At 40.3% G+C, this 21,746-nt stretch overlaps 2 protein-coding genes and 1 long non-coding RNA gene across 4 annotated transcripts; 1 reads left to right on the top strand and 2 right to left on the bottom strand.

Moving 5' to 3' along the window:
• Window positions 1-205: 205 nt before the first annotated feature.
• Window positions 206-4,734, bottom strand: LOC116263742 (60S ribosomal protein L10a-like). 2 transcript variants are annotated; one of them, XM_031643496.2, is made up of 6 exons: window positions 4,626-4,734; window positions 4,484-4,527; window positions 3,001-3,220; window positions 1,784-1,949; window positions 969-1,174; window positions 206-467 (listed from the first exon to the last, which is right to left on the bottom strand). In XM_031643496.2, exons 2-6 carry the CDS (start codon window positions 4,486-4,488, stop codon window positions 414-416), a joined length of 651 nt encoding a protein of 216 aa, XP_031499356.1. In that variant the 5' UTR covers window positions 4,489-4,527; window positions 4,626-4,734; the 3' UTR covers window positions 206-413. The 2 variants fall into 2 exon arrangements, with proteins under 2 accessions (XP_031499356.1, XP_031499357.1); XM_031643497.2 differs by having other exon boundaries at window positions 4,606-4,681.
• A 1,714-nt stretch (window positions 4,735-6,448) lies between these two features.
• Window positions 6,449-14,361, bottom strand: LOC116263989 (probable pre-mRNA-splicing factor ATP-dependent RNA helicase DEAH5). Its single transcript, XM_031643853.2, is given in 5 exon segments — window positions 6,449-7,379; window positions 9,562-9,650; window positions 9,749-10,152; window positions 10,932-13,869; window positions 13,872-14,361. Coding segments are annotated over 3 exon segments (3,615 nt in total). The 5' UTR covers window positions 14,155-14,361; the 3' UTR covers window positions 6,449-7,379; window positions 9,562-9,650; window positions 9,749-9,758.
• Window positions 14,362-15,693: 1,332 nt separating this feature from the next.
• On the top strand, window positions 15,694-18,323 carry LOC116264903 (uncharacterized). The gene is made up of 4 exons (XR_004174938.2): window positions 15,694-16,120; window positions 16,196-16,705; window positions 17,502-17,637; window positions 17,743-18,323. It is a non-coding gene; the product is annotated as an uncharacterized LOC116264903 (long non-coding RNA).
• Window positions 18,324-21,746: the final 3,423 nt, after the last annotated feature.

Here is a 21,746-nt window from a genome sequence, read left to right as displayed (position 1 = left end):
AGACATAAGTTGTGACGCTGCAACACGTTAGTCCCTTGCATTTTTCCAAACGGAGTGGTTCAAACTGACGAACGTCATGTGGATTCAAGCACGACGTCCCATTGTACGAGTAAATGGACTGATAAATGAATGCCTCCAAAACTTTCTCGCTTAAAAGCCTTCGACGAATACGATTTTTCTAGTGGTCGTGCTTGTCACGCAAATATTAGGGGCTCATTAGCTGAGGCCCAATCAGACAATGCTCAAAATTGCATAATAAACAAAAAAGAGTAGCTACTGCTGTTAACCGTATGCGCATGGAACCCTTACAAGATCTGGAAAACTGATAACAAATAAAGAACCAAGTACAAACACCTAATATTCATCCGAAATAATGAAGAATGGCCGGATAAAACCATGAGGTAGTAAGAACATCAAAAAACGCGAACTGCCGGCCCCATTGTGCTTTTCAGGTACAAGCACCTAACCTGTTCACAAATCAAGGAAATGAATGAATCATCAGAAAAAAAAATGTACACAAATAAATGTTTTCCTTTATCATATGCCAAGGGACAGGTACAACCACAGGAACTTCTAAGTATGGAGAAAACCGTATTCTCATTGCTTCTCACTGTATATGTGTCAAATGATACTGTTTATAGAAATATAGTAACAGACTTGCGTTGAGTGTTAACATGTGAACTAAATTATGAACTTTGCTTACAAAATGCAGCATAATCACTTTTTTGTTTCAAAAGCCCACAGCAGTATGGGTAGGAAACAGACTTTTCTTTTTCTGCTGGCCAATGCTGGATAGCAGCCAAGTGAATTTGAAATTCCACCAAAAGAAAGCCCAAAATCAGTCCCACCAACTTGTGCAAGGGAACATTGACCCATTAATATACTCCACTGACAAAAGCAGTATGGTGGAGCAGACCAAGAAAGAAGAAACAAGAGATGAGTGTAGAAGTGTTAGTCAAGGGCCTTACATTTTGCCAATTCTTCTTCAATAACGAAACCAGGAAGTTGACACTGAGCTGAACATTCTGGAATATCTGCTTCTCCTCCATTGAGCAGTTCCCAACAGCAACCCCCATGCAGAGGACCTTCTTCAGCTGGAATTTCACCATTGCCTTTGTTTCGTTCACTTTAGACTCTAGGGATTCTTGATGAGTAACCAGAGTGGGGAACTTCCCTGGTATGTCAAAGAAACACAAGTAGATATTTAACATAACTGAGAAAAATGGAAAGATAAAGCTGTAGATGTAGACAGAATAAAATGATAGATGTTTGGACAAGAGGCATCGGTTAGATGTCACCAATATCATTATAAAATATTTAAGATTATGAGCAGTATCAAAATTGCCTAAAGAATATATCAAGGTGACACCAATCCACTTCAGTCTGCACATAATTTTTGTGCATCAATCATCCTTCATCAATTAATAAATCTTACAAGCACTCCCATCTCAGAGTGGTAACTGAACAATCAATCTCCATCCAACTGAACTCAAAAATTTATGACACATAAAAACAAACATAAACAAGCAAAGAATAGCAATCAGAATATTATCAAATTAAGGCACAAAATCCCGACTTCAGCTGACCTTGTTCAAGCCTTCTGAACACTATCTTAAACATAGAGAAATATAGAGAGATTGTTGGACCACCTTCCAATCTTATGTGCATGTAATGAGACTGGAAAACTAATCATATGCTCTTAACAATTCAGCGTGAGCAATCTCAAAAACCCTGTCCAGAGGGCCATTCTGAAATTGGGCGGTAAGTGAAAAAAAATACTTGCCTGCCTTGTTAAGACCCGGACCAAGAAGCCTTGGAATTTGTTTGATTATAGCCTCAGATGCAAGAAAAGCATGGTATTTCTTTGCAAGTTTCTTCACCAATTTCTTGTTTTTGTTCATCTTCTTCAGCCCTTCCACGTCCATATAGTCCAAACCAATTTTCTCTGCCTGCAATTTTATCCATATTAATGTAGTTATTATCCCCAATTAGCCAGCACTATTAGATCTAAAAACAGACAACCTATTTATAAAGGCTAAGACATTGGCGTTTTCATGCTATTCTAAACAAAAGGACTTCATTTCTGGTTTCACTTACTCTAAATGCAGTTACTTTTCCAGTAAAAAAAACTACAAAGAAAAAAAAATTAAGACTAGGAACATCTATGGTACTACAACAGAAAAAACATTTTCAATCTCAACATATGTTGAGTAGTTGGTTATGTAAGCCATGTCATATGAGCATGGATGCAGGTACTGGTGGACCATGTTTCAAAGAGAAAAAAACATGGATGTAATTGTGGCCATAGTATAATTATGTGTGTGCAAGGAAGATTACACATACAATTATAAAACAAATGTATGAATTTTAATTAAAACATAAAGTACAGCAATCATCAATTATTAACAGCAACAATGCACACCCAACTCTGGTGCAGTGGCATATTTTGCAGGATCCATGTGATATAGGGGCCTAGTGACACTCCTCCAAAGACCATACTTGTGCCCTGTTTCCTTTAGCATCATTCAAGACACGAAGGAAAGCATCATGCTTGATAGCATGCACAGTCTGACATTTTTGCATACAGAAACAAGTTCCAGGTGATGTGACACACTCTTAACTAAATACAGGTGTGGAGGATAACAGTGCAACCAAAAATCATATACTATACTTCCAAATAAATACAGGATATTGAGTATCCATTACAAGAATATGTGAAAATCTATGTTCTCAAACATGCAATATCTGAAGATCTATGTTCTCAAATCTCAAGTATATTACTGCTAGGAACCAGGTATGGAATTAGATCAGATCTTCATGGAGACTGATCCAGTGGTGCTTATAAAATAAGGTCGAAGGACGTCAGTGGAGGACCATCATGATTGGGCGTTTCTACCCTCTGGGAGGAAAGACCCTAATCGGGGATCAGGGTGGAGGGTGCGTGTGTTATCGGGTTTCTCTTGTAAAGGGGCATCTGTGCTAGCAGTGGCTAATAATTACCTCCTCAACATGTTGTGCATCTCCAAGCATGCAAACCCTCATCTTAGGCCGGGGAATGTGTGGCAACTTCACAGAACCACTGAAACGTTTGTCCTTCTGAGGATCATAGTTCTTTAGTCCAATCTGGAGTTCAATTGTCTCAGTAAACTTGCGCTTTTTCTCTTTTGCACCAGTGACAACTGTAGTGATGGCTTCTCTTAGTGCGTCACTCTGGAGCTTGCTGAACAAAAGACAAGAAAAGAAAAGAAGATAAGGAAATCATTGATGGTAGATCAAGCAACTACTGTCTCCAGAAAAACCATTTTTCTAAAGACAAAGCCTATCCTAATCAGCACTTTTATAGAAAAACCTAAAAAAATGAGAGGTGGTTAATATAGTACCACTTGATAGCATTGATCAAATTCACTAGTCCAAAGTACACCAACAATGCTCGCATGCCAAAATTAAGGCACATCAAATTAATAAGTTTGACTTGTTCTCTACTACTTGAGGATTGGAGAGACGATCTTATACTAATAATGGTCTTTGTGTGTGTGTGTGTGTGTGTGTGTGTGTGTGTGAGAGAGAGAGAGAGAGAGAGCGTATCCCTTGATATGTGCAATTCTTCCCTTTCAATAAGGATCCAGTATCACGGTAACTAAGCATTCGTAATAAAAGAGACCATCCTGTTAACTAAACCAAATATTACGTCTATTTGCACAACATCAATGATGAGACGTGAACCATTAAGGTCTTCTAACCTTTCATGACACATTAAAGTTCGAACAACGTTATGCTCTTTTGAAACCAACGAGGCGCTGATTGTAGGGGACCGAGCACTAGGTGGTGTTGGACAGAAAACTAGAGAAATATCATCGACGCAAGAATGTTGATTGCATTTCGTGTTTTGAGTAGAGTATATAGCATATTATCACAATTCATAAGTGGTCCTGTTAATTGTGCATCATTCAACCGACCAAAATGAATCAGCAGTCGTTGTAAAAACTACTCAAAGTTTAGACATTGTTCCCAAAAACAAAATGTTCGTTATTGTAATGTTCGTAACTGTAAAGCGCTTTTACAGAGTTGAAGCCATTTTAGAGCGAGATAAGGCTTCAAGTGGTTGTTACACCCACATATGGTGCTTTTTTCTTATAATGGAAGCCCAATGATATCTTTCAGACGTCACGGACTTAAACATGATAAGAAAAACACAGTTCTGACCTTTACTGTTAGACACCCCTTTCAATATTTTTCTTTCAGAACAGTATTTCAGTTACGAGTGAAGTCCTCCGTTTCTGTGCATCCAGATGCTTTAAAAAAACAACTACGCTGAAAGCCCAGCGCATTCTCTAAAGAAATCTAAGAAATGTCTTCCGCGCACAAAAGAACAGAAGTTCTTACCGAAAGAAATAGCAAGAAGAATGACAAGAAATTTCCACTAGCATAATCCCGAAAAAACACGAAATGAAACGGAAACTGACGGTGACTCGGTAGGAAGTACCTCATGATGGCGTCGACTACTGGATTCGCCTATTCTCTTCTTTCCTGGACACCACACAGAGAAAGAGAGTGAGAGAGATCAGTACAGATCAGATGAAGAAGAAGCTCCAAGCAAGTCCTAACCTTGAAGAGACACTGCGTACCTGCGCTCCGGTGGCCAAAACAGCCCTAACTCCTGTCGCCCGCGGGAAAAAGTGGCTGAGAGAGCGTTGTATATATTTGTAAACCCTAGTTTTGTGACAGCCGCCAAAAATATCGCGATATTATCGTTAAACGATAAACTTTGAGCCCTTGAAAAATAAACGACTGTGTGTTTTCCCCGTTCTGATAACCAACCGATTAAGTACCTGCGTGCGGATTATGCCGTCATTTTTTGCTAAAGTGAAAAAATTTTAAGGGGTCACTACGTATAAGTTGAACTACAAGACATCTCACTACCTTATACTAGGGTGAACACGAGCCGAGTCGAGCTTAGAGTTACCTTGAACTTGGTTTGACTAATGAAACCTTGAGCTCGACTCGGCTCTCCAAATAGCTTGATGGAAGCAGCTTGAACTCGACTCGAAAACTCAACTCGATTAAGGCTCGACAAACTCGTTTGAATAAAATTGATATTTATCGTTATGTGTTGACCTCGAGCTCGGTTCGATTAAGGATCGACAAACTCGTAAACTCGTTTGAATATAGCGGCTTGATTAAGGCTCGACAAACTCAATTAAGACTCGAAATCGATTCGGCAGTTAGGTGTTGAGCTCGAACTCAACTCGATTATTTGAACGAGTCGACTCATGAACTCAAACTCGATTCGTTAAGCAAATGACTCGGCTCGAGCTAGCTTACGAGCCAAGCTTTAACGAATCGAGCTCGAGTAGCCCGACTCGTTGTTGATCTGATACTAAAGTAACTCTAGTCTTTAGAGACAAATAATGAAAAGAGGAGGCGCTTCAGTTCTCGTTCGAGTGGTAAGATCATCCTTCCACCAGAAAATATTTCAATGGGTTGATGTATTACCGTCATGGAATAAACAGTCACAGATCACTAGCAATTCAATGACAACATGTCCATGCTCTAACTAAATTGACATTACATATAGACAATGACTGAAGGAAGGATAAGGTACAGCTGTTCGAATAAAGGCACAGGCACAGAAGAAAGTGGCGTCTTCGGCTGCATTCTCGTAAGCATTGGGTCCTGGTCCTAGCATCAAGTTGACCACGTTCAAACCCGGACATAGCCCTGCTGGGCTTCGGTTTTTCTTTCTTTTCCAGGCGATGGGTCGGAATCGATGTACTCGCCCACATTATATATTCTAGCGAAGAGCTGATAAATGTCAAAAATATTGGCTGATATGAGACTTGAGTTGGCAATTCAGTAACATTGTTAACAATAAGAAGTTAGTTTTCATTAGATTTTAGTTTTTCTTGTTGTGAGTGTCCGTAATGACCCTCAAACCTTGTAAGACAATACCACGAAAACTTTCTTCATCGGTATATTGATCTGCCAAAGAATAAGGCATCTTAAGTGACACCCTTTGGGAAAACATGTTGCTATTTTTATTTTTTTTTCGTAAAAATTAATCATCGAATATTTGGTAATACGTATCAAACTAAAAAAATGCTTGAACGTTTCACGAAACAGGTTTTAACACCTAAACGTAACTTGTGACATTTTTTACTTTCACAAATATAAAATATTTTAAAATTACCAGTATATGCTGAGTTTTTCTTCTCTATTCGGAATGCTGGTGCTGTAAGCCTGTAACGCAGAAAGACATAAGATTGATAGATTCATTTAGTATCCTCAGCTTCAACAATGTTACTTGTCTATTTACAGACACCCCATAAGATTGGAACTACTTCAGTTGAAGGCACTGACATCAATCTCAATATATTTCATACTCATCATATCTTGGGAAGCCGAGCCTCAATTCATCCATCTATTTTGCAGTAGACGTGCAGATTGAAAGTATACAAAGAATAACATGTTGGCTATATATATACACACACGCGCGCGCACATCCATTTTCCAAATTAATATTCACGGTTTAAGAGTGAAAATGATGGTTGAGAAAAAAAAAATGACAAAGAAGAATATGCTACCAAGGAGAAAAACCTGATTTTCCAGTTCATTTCCCTCTTCACCTCTCTTCTAAATCACATTCAATAAAAAGAGAAAAAAAATATATTCATGGTTGCTACAATTGGTACTTGTCAGCGTTTACCGACCGGAGCACAAGAAAGAGGCCAACAACGACGGCTCATCAAAAGGGCTAGAGAAGAAACACAATGTGAAGCTGGAGAGTTCGTCCCCAGCATCCTTCAAGGGGTTGAACAACCGCTCGAGTGTCTGCATCTCACGGAAAGAAAGGGTGCTAGGTCGGAAAGGACCTGTTCTCTGAATGATTGTGACATAGACTGAGAGAAGCCTGTTCCACTGGACTTGAGATGAACAGACTCAAGCAATCGTGCCGTTCGTAGGATCACAAGGATCTAGCAGGTCACCAACTCTAGCCAGATCATAGGCACAACCAAAGTCCAAGTCCCACCAAACAGGAAACGTTCAATCCCATCACCTAATTGTGCTCTAAGGCCATAGTCCAAGAGAAACTCTAAAACATTGCATCCAACGTAGGGCCTGTTGTTACAAGAATCATCGCCATTCCCAAACAGACATAAAAGGTAGACATGTTTACTGCTAAGTCCATTGTTGGCCAGTGTCTCCCTTGCAACTTGCAGTTCTCCAAGCTTTGACTAGTCTTCAAAATATCAAGTGAACTGGCTGATGAAAACAATAAACATGATCTGTTCTGCCTTCCATTGGACCACCAGAAGAAGCGAAGCACATAGCTTGTGGCAGCTCTCCAAAATTTTAAAATCACGAAGATTTGCACCACCATCCTGCACCACCATATAAACATCGTGTCAAAACACAGTCAGACTATTAATTTTAGGCCATGAAAGTCAAAATCATTCAACTGGCTGTTTTGCTCATGTTCTTGATCAACTTCCTGTGAAATGGAGTAGAACCTAGCATTATAGAAAATGCCCATCTATCTACTAAAAAAGAAGCATGGGACAGAAGACCTGCATAGTCAAATGAATTGAAATTTATAACTACTTTAAGTAGCAAAGTTACTCTCTTAGATATTCAAGATGAACGTCACTCACATTCAGTTTAGGAAGAGATTCCATTCTAGGTCAACAGTCTGAAGAAATGGCCCAGAAGGGCCCATAGGTGGTACTCAGCATCCTAAAGAAGAATTCCGGTGCACTAAATGGCAAAAATAAATTCAAATTATATGTCTCAAAAGATAAGTTGATTGTCAAAAGGTAAGCTGCACATCATTCAGGCAAATCGAAATTCTTTCATTTCATGCATTTGTTCATTTGCATCACCGATTCCCCCGCATGATTCCTTATCCAACCCTCATGCGATATCCTTCACAAGTTCATTTACATCTTCTCTGTCTACAACCAAGCCCAAGCCAAGATCAGTATCAAGAATAAATCCATGACGCAAGTAAAGCAACCTGATATAAAATGGATATTGAAGGTGACCAACACCATTCAGAGAGCTGTTCAGATTCGCTCGGCCTCAACGGACTACTTTCACTGTTTTGATGGCTTCCTACAGTCATTCTATTGTAAACCTCATTCCTGAACCAAATCCATGCTAGATATATTATGCAATGCAATCCAAACAACTTTCCAGTTTTCTACTTATCAATAAATCTGATCATGGAATAGTCCACAAGATCAGTCTAACTTTAGGTCTGGACTGAGCTCCATGGCTTAAGCCTGACAGCTGAACTCTAACCGAAACTAGTAGTCTTAATATGCTGCAGGTCCCAATATTTTCCCTTGGCATTCTATTAACCACCTCTCTCTCTCTCCCTCCCCACCTCTCTCTGTGGAATCCACATCATCATCTATTCATTGCAACAGTCCATTCAAGACAAACAACTCTGATGTTCATTTGATGTATTGTGGATTCCAACTATCAGCTCTTATAAAGGTCACCAAAAATGTATCGACCATTACTAATGGTCATACGTTCATTTCCGTAGATTGTGCGTGCATCCAATAAAATCAGACGCCTGTCATAGTACTTGTCAAACAGGTAGAACTAGCACCTTTTCTATTTGATAATAGTTCCCACCACAGTTGCATGCTGATATGTTCATGAAAACAATTATGCATAACAAAAGATGAATGAACAAACAAGATGTTATGTACAGTTGACAGCAGGATGAAGCTGATGCCTTATTGCAGAAATTAATGTTATATTTCATGTAAGTAACAACAAATAATCTACTTAGGGGCCTCGGTTAAGTTTCTTTTCTGTAGAACCAGACAAGGGATGGATCAATCTATTAGAAATTCCCCATACCACAACTAAAGCTGTTAATGTATTGCTTATCATTCAGTGAAGAACAAAACCATTTCCTTTCCTCTTGTTCATCATTTCTATATGTATCTACAGGGTGAGAAATCAGGTCTTACGATATGAAGCAAAACTAGATAGCATTTGGTTCTCAAAAAAGTGCATAAATTAGGACATCCAGTTATGAAGTTTTATGGCAGCAACTAAGTCTCTCGGCCCAAGTGCGGTTTCCCATGTAATACATCCAAAAACAAAATGTGACACAGTTGTTACACAGCAGTGCCCACCTATAAACATAGCAAGTGTTATAGAACCAGTTCTTTCACATTCACGCAAAACTGATGGCACTTGCAAGATTTTCACTAGAGGAAGGGAGAATTTATCCCACTGAAGCCTTATATGTAGGAAAAGAACACACTTTCTCCCTAATTTTGGCTAATCAGAATGCTCGCTATCAGAATTCACCTTAGACAGGGCATCTGGGACCAAAAAAAAAAAAAAACCAAAAGACATACAGATGAACAGAAAATATGATAGTTCCAAGAAAGGCTCGATGACACTGAAAACACCAACTTCCAGAAACATCCATAGACCAGAATAACACCAATTAGGACCACAAATTTCTAAAGAAAGTTCCATATCCCACAGCTCGTTTAATTTAAAGTGAAGGTTTGATTCTAATGAGAGAGAGAATACCTGACAAGAAATCACTTCGATGATGGCTCTCCATGGCTTGAGGCACTTGTGCTTAACAAGGTAACCCACCATAATAATTACCAGATTCACTGGAATCAATATAATGAAAGCATAAAGTAATCAAATTAGCCGCTTCACTGGAATAAGTGAAGAAAAAATTTTCCAATATGATACAAAGAGTACATACAAATATAATATCAAGCACGGCGTTTGCTCAAGCGCCATGAGTTTGGTTCATGATATCTATCATAAAGAGGTTCAATACGCTCTTGCCGTTTGCGCTTACTCATTTTTGTCGGGTCAGCAACTTTGAAGAACCTAGGAGCAAGTTCAACCAACCATTTTGGGTCAACGACTGTAACCTCACGCATGTACTCCTTGGTGGTCATCACAAGCTCATTATATATAACCCAATCTGGTTGCCTTTGAAATAAAGCACTGCTAGGATGAATGTAGACAGGTTGATTCTCAACCAAGGTTCTATAACCCTCCTGGGGATCCTTTCGACCTGCATGGAAAAAAAAGCCAGCACAAATGGCCTTTCTGATCTTTGTGAAATTTTTCCCAGCACTCATCACGTCCAATTTGTACCTGAAAGAACAATAGTAAAGGACGGAGTTAATGCCTTATTATAAATAAACATTGATTGGCATAAAGATGATGCTTACATGAAACAAATAGGCATGATTTCACATTATAAAAAAGCCACTCCAACACAACTAGGGAAAAAGAATAGACATTCAAAGTCACTTGCATTTCCCTTCAGAGTTATGAATAGACAATGCATAATATCAATCAACGCTTACAATGGTGAACATTGAAATATACAAACACATGCACAAACTCTGCATGAGTTAGTTTGAAAAGACGCCACCAAGAAGTTCAACGACAAAATTGTTCAGTGAAAAGTTCCTTGAGATTTAATAAGTTTTTACTTATGACGAGAGCACGATAAAACGTTTGCAGAAAAAGAAAAACACAACAAGACACTTCCATAAAGGCACAACCAAATAAATCAGAGGATAAATAAATAAATAAATAAATAAATAAATATATATATATATATATATATATATATATATATATATATATATATATATATATATAGCGGGTCCGTGATTAGTCAAGTTAGGCTTTCCAAGCAGGGATGCATGGAGTATAAGCAGTGCCCAGTATGACCACTACAATTGAACTCATCTCAACCGTCTGATCGGCACGACTAGATGGTTCATGAATGAACATATGTAATGTAATATTGAATGGTCCAACTTGCTGGACGAGACACACAGGTGGTGACCCCAGCCAATTGTTTCTAGGCCTTTCAAACAAATATAAAAAGGAAATTAGTTCCAAGTGAAAAGAGACCGTACCTGTCCATGATTGTGAGAAGCTGTTTACGGACATCCTGGGCCCTCCTCAATGAACGGGACTGAACGAAGTTTTCAAAGCACCACGGACCAGAGAAATTGTTAGCTTTCCAAGCCTCATAAACAGCTAAGAGAGTCAAATGGTCACCCTCTGGCTGGAAAAATTTAGCTCTTTTCTGGTCAGCTTGGGCCTGCTTCTCCCTCGGCCTGTAAAAGATGTTTTGTGTTTGAAGCATTGCTATGATTGTCAAAATTTCATCACTACAACCAAGATCAACACTAGCAAGAAGCATCTTAGACAATGGTGGATCTAGAGGGAACTCAGCCATTTTCCTTCCAAGTTTTGTCAGCAGGCCCTCTTCATCCAAGGCACCCAGACTATATAGCTGCTCCATGGCAGATACTAGAGCTTGTGGTGGAGGAGGGTCCATAAAATCAAAGCACAAAAGGTCATTAATTCCCATAGCCTTCATTGTGAGGGTGGTTAGACCAAGATTGATCCTTTGAATTTCCGGCACAGTGGTTGGTAGCATTTCATTACGATAAGCGCTCTCAGTGTAGAGCCTATAGCACTTACCAGGACCAGTTCGACCAGCACGACCTGCCCGCTGTTTTGCTGATGCTTGTGAAATAGGCGTAATTACCAGCGAATCCAACCCAAGTTTAGGATTATAAACATTCTGCTTAGCAAAACCAGGATCAACCACGTAGTAAATGCCATCAATGGTTAAAGATGCCTCCGCAATGTTAGTAGCTACAACCACCTTTCTCTTGCCAGGAGGTGCAGGCTCGAATATTCTCGACTGCATTTCACTTGGCAGAGCACTGTAAACTGGAAGAATGATCAATTCAGGCACATTTTTTCCTAACCCCTTCATTCGTTCATAGAGGATCTGACAAGCAGTATCTATCTCCTCTTGTCCTGTCAAAAACAAAAGAACGTCTCCTTCTGGCTCCGTCAAGTGGATTTGCATCACAGTGATCAGTGCAGCATCCAGGTAGTCGCTTTCTGGTTGCTTCGTATAGAGTATCTCGACGGGAAAAGTCCTTCCAGGGATGGTGAAAATATTGCAATTGAAGAAGTAACCAGAAAACTTCTCCGCATCAAGAGTTGCAGAAGTAACAATTAATCGGAGATCCTTTCTCCTTTTAATTAGTTGCTTCAGCAGCCCAAATAACACATCAGTATGAATCGTCCGCTCATGTGCTTCGTCCAACATAATTACGGAGTACTGAGAGAGGCTTTCATCGACTAAAATTTCCCTAAGAAGCATACCATCAGTCATATACTTAATCACAGTCTCCGGTCCTGTGCAATCTTCAAACCGAATAGCATAACCCACTTCCTCCCCCAACCTGCACCCAAATTCTTCTGCCACCCTCTTTGCCACGGACATGGCTGCAACTCTTCGCGGCTGAGTACAACCAATTTTTCCCCTTGTCGTGTACCCCGCTTCCGCAAGATACTGAGTTACCTGAGTCGTCTTCCCAGAGCCTGTTTCTCCAATGACAACCAGCACTTGATTGTCATGAACTGCCTGAACCAGCTCCTTCTTCAATTTGAAAATTGGAAGGCTTTGCCTCTGCTCTTGTATAGAAAGCTTAGACCTCTGCCCAAATGTCGGTGCCTTCCCAAAAGCATCCTTCTTCCATTCTGGCATGTCGTAAGCAGAAAGACCGACACCCCTCAGCTCCTGGGCAAGATGCCTCTCACCCGTCTCAGGCATTGGGTCTTCCCATGGACGATTAAGATCCTTGGGAATCGAATCCAGCATTGTCCTCTGCTGCTGCTCCCGAAGCTCCCTCCGCTCCTTCGCAAGAGCCGACTGCGTCATGGCCGCTCTCTGCAAGGACCCATCTGGATTCTTCACAATCTTCACCGGGGAAACATCAATCGAGTACCGAGTCTGTCCCTGTAAAAACGGAGGTTCGTCTTCGTTCAATTCAATCTCGAGTTCTTCTTCCGCACCTTCTTCCTGATACATCATCCCGTCCCCATCGTCATCATACATTGGATACTCGCGAACATCCAACACTCCCGAAGCGATCAACTGCTTCGCTTCCCACCTCTCCGGTGAGCTCATCCGCTTCAGCGGTCGCCTGGAAGGCCCTGAAGAATCCTCATCAACGATCCTAATCCCTGAGAGACCAATCCTTTCCCTGGGCTGCGGGTTCGAGCTGAGCGGATTTGTCCGAAAGGAGTCGTCCTCGGAGCTCTTCTTCATGGGAAGGAGATCCTGCCCCGTCCTCTGATCCACATCCCTCATTGACAAGCTCAATTTCTGACCAGAAACAGAGATTACCTTCACGAAAACCTCCTGGTCCCTCTTTACAGCATCTTTGGCGTTCACAATTCGTCGGTTCGCCATCTGCGATACGTGAACCAGGCCTTCCTTGCCCCTGAAACCGTTCAATTGGACGAAGCATCCACTGTCCATAACCCTAGAAACCCTCCCGGCATAAACTCCATACAGTTCGGGCTCGTCGGAGTTGCGAACCTTGTCGCTGTGCTCGTCTTCCTCAATATCCCGATACCGGTCGCTTCCTCGATGCCGACCAGACCTCCTCTCCGAATCTCTATTTTCGTCCCTACCGTTTCCGTACGATTTCGAATCCTCACGTCGCCGATCCCTATGGTTCCGGTCGTCATCAAAATCCCTATCCCGACCCCTACCTTCTCTGCGCCTCTCTCTGTAAAAATCATCGTCTCTTTCCTCCCTGTGCCGGTCCCTCCTAGAGCTCCTTTCATCTCCTTCCTCTTTGTAGCGATCCCGACGCTCTCTGTCCCTACCGCGAACCCTAGCCCTATCATAATCATCTTCTTCACGGCCAGGAGCCGCTCGGGCAGCATCCCCCTCGATCTCCTTCTCCAAAGCCCTAACCCTCTCTCGGTCGTCGGCGACGGAGAGACCCGGGAAGGCGCTCTTCTTCGTGGCCGCCCCCCGGGCTTGGGGCTGCCGCCGGCCTGGCCATCCGGCTCCGGGGGCAGGATGGCGTGAATAATGGTGAGGAGGGTACGGACGAAATAGTCGGGCATCTCGGCGCCGCTCTCCTTGAGCTTGGTGTCGAACTCGTCGACGGTGCGGCTGGTGCGGCCGAGCTCCGCGATGAACTCCGCGAGCACCTTGTCGCCGCAGCCGATGTGTGACTCGAGCTCCGTGCAGATCTTCGACACCAGCGAGAGGTACTCCAGTTTCTTCAGCCCCTCCATCTTCGCTCCCCCCATCTTCACAAGAGAGGGAGACTAGGGTTCTTGGGTGCCTTGGAGGAAGAAGGAAGAAGACGGTGGCGGTTAACGAGCCGCGCGTTTATTAGTGTAGGTGCGAAGAAGAAGAGTCGTGGCCGGGTGGGGCGACGGCGGCGGCAGCAGAGGCAGAGGCAGAAACTAGAGAGTCCATGACTTCATAAGATACATAATTCTCAGCCAATCTTCAGACCACCGCGCTCCTTATAGCTTGTCCCTTTCATTGCTTCAAGTATCTAATTTCAGGCATTTGAATGGTTTGGAATTTTAATTCAAGAATGAAAATTTCGGACCCATAATCCTTATTGAACTGCAATCGAATAAAAAATTCCTAGTTTCAATTTCCTAACTCTGAAAACAAAATACTTAGTTTGTTTGATAATTTAAATTTCTTAAAAATTAAGCATTTTGATTATAAAATTGTATGATTATGGGAAACTGCCAATTTTACGTTCCATGAATCAGCTGATTTACCAATTCAGCATTATCAGTAAAAAATATTAAAGATCATTTTGAAAAAAATGAATGAAAATCCAGTGAAAGTGATAAATTTCTTGAAGTATTTGAATGATATATGTCACATTTGAATTGACTACTAGATCGAATTGATTTGCCGTCAATTCAATTCGAATCAGCAGATAACGCAATATTTCTCAAGAAAAAAAGAAACCCTCATTTTCTTGGAAAAGTACTTGGAGAAGGTATCTTGACAAAGAGCAGGTAGAACCACTAACTAGGAATGAAAGCTCACCATACTGCATTTTTCTCAGACCCAAGAAATTGCATCGTGGAATGTGAAAAAAATATTCATGATAATTAGCTATTGTTCATATACATCTAGGATCAGGGCCTCTGGCTAACATGATTTCTATATGTTCAGGTTATTATTTAATATTTTTATGCAAGTTAGGTTAGCCCCAATTTCATTTAAGATCCACCAAAGACAAAGCATTTGAGTCTCTAAATTGTTGCGGAGATTTTCAACTGAGCCGCCAAGTCCACAACAATGGCAATCTGATCTGAACAGGTTCTCAAAATGAGTACTCAGGAGAAGGAATCGAATGGTACCTGAAAATTCTCAAGCAAAATGTTTTGCATTTACTTTGTTATCGGTTGTTGTCCTTTCCTTTTGGCTTATTATAGACTTGTTTCTTCCCATTCTTTTCGCGTAAGTCTGAGTTACCTTCTTAAATAACAGATAATTATTTATATTTTAAATGTTTTGAGTTTTTTCTAACCTTCTTCAGATGCCAAGCTGGGATTAGGCAGGCCTCCCGTAGTTTGTGAAGAATAAACAAAATACTGTTCAACAGGAGAGGAAATTCGCATCAAAGTTACCGGTCAGGGTTTCTATGTCAATCAATTTCTCATGAAGAGAATGCTCAGCATACCCTTTACGGCAAACACGAACATTGCTGTCTTAAGCAGGAATTCAACAATTGGATTTGCTGCAATTCCTTGAACCTCTACCTTCAATTGTACAATTCATTTCAGCAGTGATATCTGGCTGGCTCACTTGGATGATCATTTTTTCATTAAATTGACCTGAGAATATCCTCCCAATAATTCCATTTTCTGCAGGGGGAGTTCGATGGGCGACGAAAGAAACCTGCTTCAAGGAGCGAACAGACTGGTCCCTTATGGTAAATGCAATCTCCAGTACTGTTCAAGTCTGCTTTCGATACTTTGGGCCAACCTGCTAAGGTTCCCAATCATGCTTTTCCAATAAAGGACCACTGCAAATTCTTACCTGATGCATCAATACTGAATCTCTCCGAATCTTTCGACCTGGAAGATGGTCTTGTTTTTCCTTTTCCAAATGGCCGAAACCACCATTTCAAAAGCAGGTATCCGATACTCATAAATAGTCTTGTGGCTTAACGGTGTTACCTGAGAAATGCAGCTCCTGCGTTAAGATACTACACTCTTCTCTTGTTAAATAGTTGAGGTACGTATCCACATTTTATTACCCACAGGGCAAGAAACAAAAAGGTGATGAGTGGCTTCTTCATTTCTCTTGCAGAGGGCACATTGACTAGGACCAGAGAATCCCAGTCTGTGCAGCTGGTCGTGGGTTTTTAGCCTCCATGTGTCTGCAAACTGCAGGATGTTAGCTGCTCTGGGAATGTGAAATTTTGGCCAAATCATTTAAGTACCTTTTTGTTGGATTGCCTTTTCCTAGTAGGCTCAAGAACGCGCTTGGGTAGGGAAGCTTCAGTCTCATTCCAGCAGAGTTTATCATAACGAGAAGGCTACCAAGTACTCTAACTAAGCATGTCTTTGATATCATCTGGATTGGCTAAGTCAGCCTCCTTGAAGTTACAAGCAGTGGCAAAGATGGGATCTAGGGCATCAACAACTTTGACATGAAGAAAATTTTTAAACAATACTTGTACATCAATGGAGGGTCCCTTCCATACCCACAGATCTGTCCATGCATGCACGAGTCTTCTGTTCCTGATTTGCCAATAGTCTCCGATGGTGAACAGAAGCGTTTCTGATCTAATATCTTTCCAGCCGTAAGCTTTTCCAGGTATGCCATAATCAATTTAAATAGATGAGTGAGGTAAATATTTTTGATTTGCTAAGAAGACCCAGAGGAATCTACGGTTCTTTGCAATTTTCGAAGAATTTTTTGGCTAACATAGACCTTTTCTTTTTCTCAACACTTCTCACTCCCAATCCACCCTCATCTCGAGGTAAGAACACTTCAGACCATGATATCGGAAGACCTCCGGTATGAACTTGAGTGCCCTGCCAAAGGTGCCTTCTCATGATTTTTCCATGCCCTTGATGATTGCTTGAGGTGAGCAAACCAGCTCATCCAATGCAAAGAAACGAAGGAATTGGTCGGTGTAACTTTAACTACAGACGAAATCAATTTACCACTCCATGCTACAAGATGACTCTGACATTACCATTAACTAACTGGTAGTTTCACGTTTGATCGAAAAAAATATCTACTTTTTGCTTCTTTTGTTATTTATATTGCCATACCATACGTGCATAAGCCAGTAAGGAGGTTGTTAACTTGTCATTAAGTTTGATCTTCAACTATTTTGAGGGGCACATTTTTCTTGTTATTCAATTTTTGTTGTCCACACTGTGTGAAATTTTAAGCTATTGATATTTGAAGCTCAACAAAGATGGAATCAGGCTGTAGAACTTTAATCTCCGTGGTGTGGCTAAAGCTCAGAGAAAAAGCATAAGCTACTCAGATGGGTTCTTGTAGTTGTTGTTGCTACTGGCACCGACTTTATTGTCTGTTTTGAAGAACATGGACTATAGATATAAATAGAAATTTTGAAAGTCATTCTTGCTTTTTACAGGATGGAATCTGTTTATAAAATCTTTTTGCATGAGCAAAGCCTTATTAGTGCTGAACCTGCAGACTAGAAGCTACTCAGTTTGACAGACTTTCACCACCGGGATCTAATTGCTGCTATTGGAACAACTAAATGGCAGGTATTTTTTTTAAGTTTTTTTCCCTTCCACTTATAATATCTATTTTTATTTATTTATATATTTACATTTCATGTACTTTTTTATTCGGTTGTATTTTTCTTTTAGTTGGAGAATTTTGAGAGAGCTGTTCAAATATCTGATGTGTCAGATAAAACAAGTAGGTCGAGGTGCTTTATTGAGACATGGCCAGATTATCGGGGCATTAGCAGGTAAATGTAGTAGAGAAAGCCTAGAGCACCTACCTGCAAAAGAAGGCAATGGTATCATTTAGTCGGTAAACTTAAATGAACAAGATAAGGACCGGTTAGCTCTTTTCATTTCTGGTGGCTATTCGTCAGACTCCGTACATTATGACACAGGAAGGAGCAATCTCACTATCTCAGAGCATCAGGGGATGAGCACACAGTCCCAGAGTAACAAAAATATTTGATGAGACTCCAAACCATGAGGAGATATTACACAATGGAACTGATTCTTTTTGGTATCCAGGTTATGTTGTCCAGTTGATGAGTGCCTCCATCTTAACTATTTGAATCACAACCATTCAAGCACACCTCATGTTTCTGCAGAAATGAAAACTGATGGTGCTGGTATTGAAAAGACAAACTGGAATTGTGATGGTCACTTCCAAGGTCTGACTAAAGAGAGAAACTTTTCAACCCCTTCTTGTTTGGTCAATCATCAATATCCTCCAGCTCACTCCCACTCCATATATATATATATATATATATATATATATATATATATATATATATATATATATATATATATATGTATGTATGTATGTATGTATGGAATGGGAGTGAGTTGGAGGACATTGATGATTGGGCAAACAAGAATGGGTTGAAAACATCCAGAAGTAGGTATATCAAAGGGGCTTGCTGAGCTACTTGAGTTCAATGACTGAGAGTCAGATGTTTACAAGTTTTACCAAGGGAAGAAAAGATGGTGAGACTATTGATCAGCTGTTGGATTGTTGTTTTTCTCAAAAACATTAAGGTCATAAAAAAACTCCGTCCAAAATAACCTGTATCAAGATATCCATTGGGAAATAATAGACCGTAATCAAGTTGAAGACAACACTTTCTTAACCTTGGAGCAGCTTTCACTATCCATTAAATGTCATGGTTCAAGTGGACATTCTACAAGTGTAGTTTGTCATGATGTGACAAAGTAATTGACAGTCTCTTGCCTTCAAATATCGTGTTGAGGAAAGCTGGTCAGCCAAGAATGTACCCTGAAGGATAATTTATCCAAAAGCATAATCACTTCTCAATGTGCATTTTTTTCATTAGTCTGTAATACATTTGGAAGGACATTTTTATGGTTATCTAACAGTTATTAAATTCTCCATGATTGTTTGCTTTTGTGACTTGCTAAGTTTCTCCATGATTAGCAAGTTAGCGTCTCCTCTTGAATTTATATCTGTGAACACGTTTGTCTATGTTTGTTCTGTCAAATGGTAATCAGAATGACATTTTGAATGCTCTTCTTCACAATATGCTACTTCAATGATATGAACTGGAAATTTTTGTCCAGGGAGGGAGTATTTCATTCTGAAGTTAGGTATTCTGGGTAACTTTCCTCTGTAGGTTGGTTCTGTTTGTGATGATTTTAGTTGTAGGCCTATGAGCTTAGGCAACCTTTTGGCTGGAGAAAGCGGGTACGATTATTATCATGCTTCACACTGATGAAATAATCTTACATTGGTTTATGAAATGTGATTGTTCACCCGCCATTGAAATACCCTGCTTTATAGCATTTGATCTCCAAGCCATCTTACTCATTTTTTAAATCTGAAGCAAGTTGCACATATCAGTCTTTAAAGATCAGGAGCAGTGGCAGAGCCATAAATTTTTTGGCTGAGGGGTACCAGTTCAGAAATTTTCATTCCTTAAGGGGATGTATATACAAATAAGTAAATATTTGATAGCACCTGTATGAAACGAAGAAAAATTATGGGGCTACACCAACCAATATGTAGCTCCGCTACTGATCAGGAGAGAGCAGGGGAGAGGTTGTGAAGATTATTATTGGTTCCGTATGTTTCTAAGAGGAGAGTGTGAAGATATTGTTGGTTTTATTTGTTTCCGTGGTTAGTTTTTTTTTTTTTTTTTTTCCTATTGATAATTCATTTACATTGCCAATCCTTGATCCTGATAAAATGTGCTGTCTCATGCCTTTGGATATTTGTTAATGTAAAAATGATTAGTTTGGCAAGTTTATATCTTTTATCATGCTATTTGGAGGACATGTGCTTTTGCTTCATTTATAGTGTTTCCTTAGAATCTTTTCCTTGGCCTATGGTGCAGGTGTACAATCCTTTTGAGTTGTTTGAAGAGTCGTATTTCTGTTTGTTCTGTCCTCAAGGTCTTTGCTTGTCCTTTATATGGTGTTGTGTTGTTGTCTATGTCACACGGACACGGTAAAATGGGCCACGTACCGGTGTCGACACTCCAACACCTGGATACCGACACTTGGACACGGCAGGATACGTTTTGGATCGGGGCTGGGTCAGACCCGATCCAAACCACTTTACTAACCCGACATTCTTTGTTTGAGACTTTCTTTCTTATGACTTATAAGATTGGTCATGAACAATGTTTTGTTTGATAATCTGAGACTTTCTTTCTTATGACTTATGAGATTGTACGAGTGAATTATTAATTTAATGTTTTTTTTATTTTATTATCCTTTTTATTTTTTTAGAATATAAAATTCACCGTATCCACGTATCTTAAAATTTTGAAAATTACCGTATTCGCGTACTCGTACCCATACCCATAGGATACCCATACCCGTATCCGTGTGACATAGGTTGTTGTTTCATTCCACAAGTCCTTTGCTTGTCCTTTGCATGCTGTACTTGGAAGCCTGCATATATGATTTTTTCAGTTCTCTAGACTCAATTTCAGTAAAAATCTTAGGAATTGCAAGCCTGTAACAGTCCTTTTATTATAGTGTGCTATTTTTAGTTGATTACATTTCCTCCATCTCCAATGTAACCATTTAACTGTTTTTCCTTTTTCTGTTCTCTCATGGATGGATCGACCATTTGATGTATCACATGCAATATGTACATTATATTGAAGCATGAACATACCTCTATTTCCTCTTCTTCATGTATAACTGTAAAGCGCATCCTCAGGTTAATCACATCTGTTTAGCATTTTATCAGGCAGCGTTATTCAGTTGCAGCTGTTTGCATTCATAGACAAAGGACTGTTGTTTTAGAGAAATTGGAAACCTTTGGAAAGGAGACACAGGGGATGGTACTCTTGGCTCCTTGAACAGTTTAAAGAAGTTAAAAGTGAGGTCAGAACTCCCGTTTGTGGTTATCAAATTTTCTGAGTACAAGCAAACTTCTAAAATGTTTTTCAGAAAGCCAAAATTATAAATGTTTTGAAATAATTCCTTCGAGCAGCCAAACTATTGTGTTTGGAACTTTTCTTTTATACAGGAAAATTAATATCTTTCTAGGAGCAAAATCTTCAGTCATCCTAAGGAAAAAGAGGCTGAGCATTCAAGATCAAATTGTGTCAAGTGTCAACTGCAAAACTTGAATGGTTTCTTCAGTAGTAACAAGGTGAAAATCCTGTCATTGTTGCAATTATAATTCATCGAGTAGTGTGGTGTTTTCTTTAGGCCTGCTGAGGTTTGAAATGTGCATTCCTAATGATTGTTTCAATGTTCTTTGACTGGATACTGATGCAGCTCAGGACCCTAGAGGCAGGGGCAATGGGGGGCCTTCGGGCTTCACTTGAAGTGGTAGGGACGAACCTCTCGCACACTCGGAATGTTCTTTGATTGGATACTTGTTCTTCCTTTTCTGTTTAGAACTTTCTTTTTCCAGAAGCAGGTCTAACCTCAGCTTGAGAACATAGTTGGCAAACCCATGACTTAGACTCGGATTGGTAAATGACCGATTAGGTCAGCAAGTTGACTCGTCGACTCGGTCATGTTTTAAAATAACCTGAATCGGGCAAGTCAGGACGAGTTAGGCTGAGTTAGGGGCGAGTTGGGCTTAGTCAGGCTGAGTCAAGGGCGAGCTGGGCTAACCTTGACTCGGGGCCAAGTTTTCTAGAGATCCGAGCTGACTTGGGTGATTC

This window comes from Nymphaea colorata, chromosome 11, assembly GCF_008831285.2.
Source record: "Nymphaea colorata isolate Beijing-Zhang1983 chromosome 11, ASM883128v2, whole genome shotgun sequence".
NCBI lineage: Eukaryota > Viridiplantae > Streptophyta > Magnoliopsida > Nymphaeales > Nymphaeaceae > Nymphaea > Nymphaea colorata.
This window is presented reverse-complemented; position numbering and strand designations above follow the sequence as displayed.

Bases quoted from the DNA above. Each gene is read 5' to 3' on its own strand.
- LOC116263742 (XM_031643496.2), bottom strand. The intron at 1,175-1,783 runs GCAAGTATTTTT...TTGACATACCAG, and splicing joins TCCGGGTCTTAACAAGGCAG to GGAAGTTCCCCACTCTGGTT. The intron at 468-968 runs GTAAGGCCCTTG...ATTTGTGAACAG, and splicing joins TGAAGAAGAATTGGCAAAAT to GTTAGGTGCTTGTACCTGAA.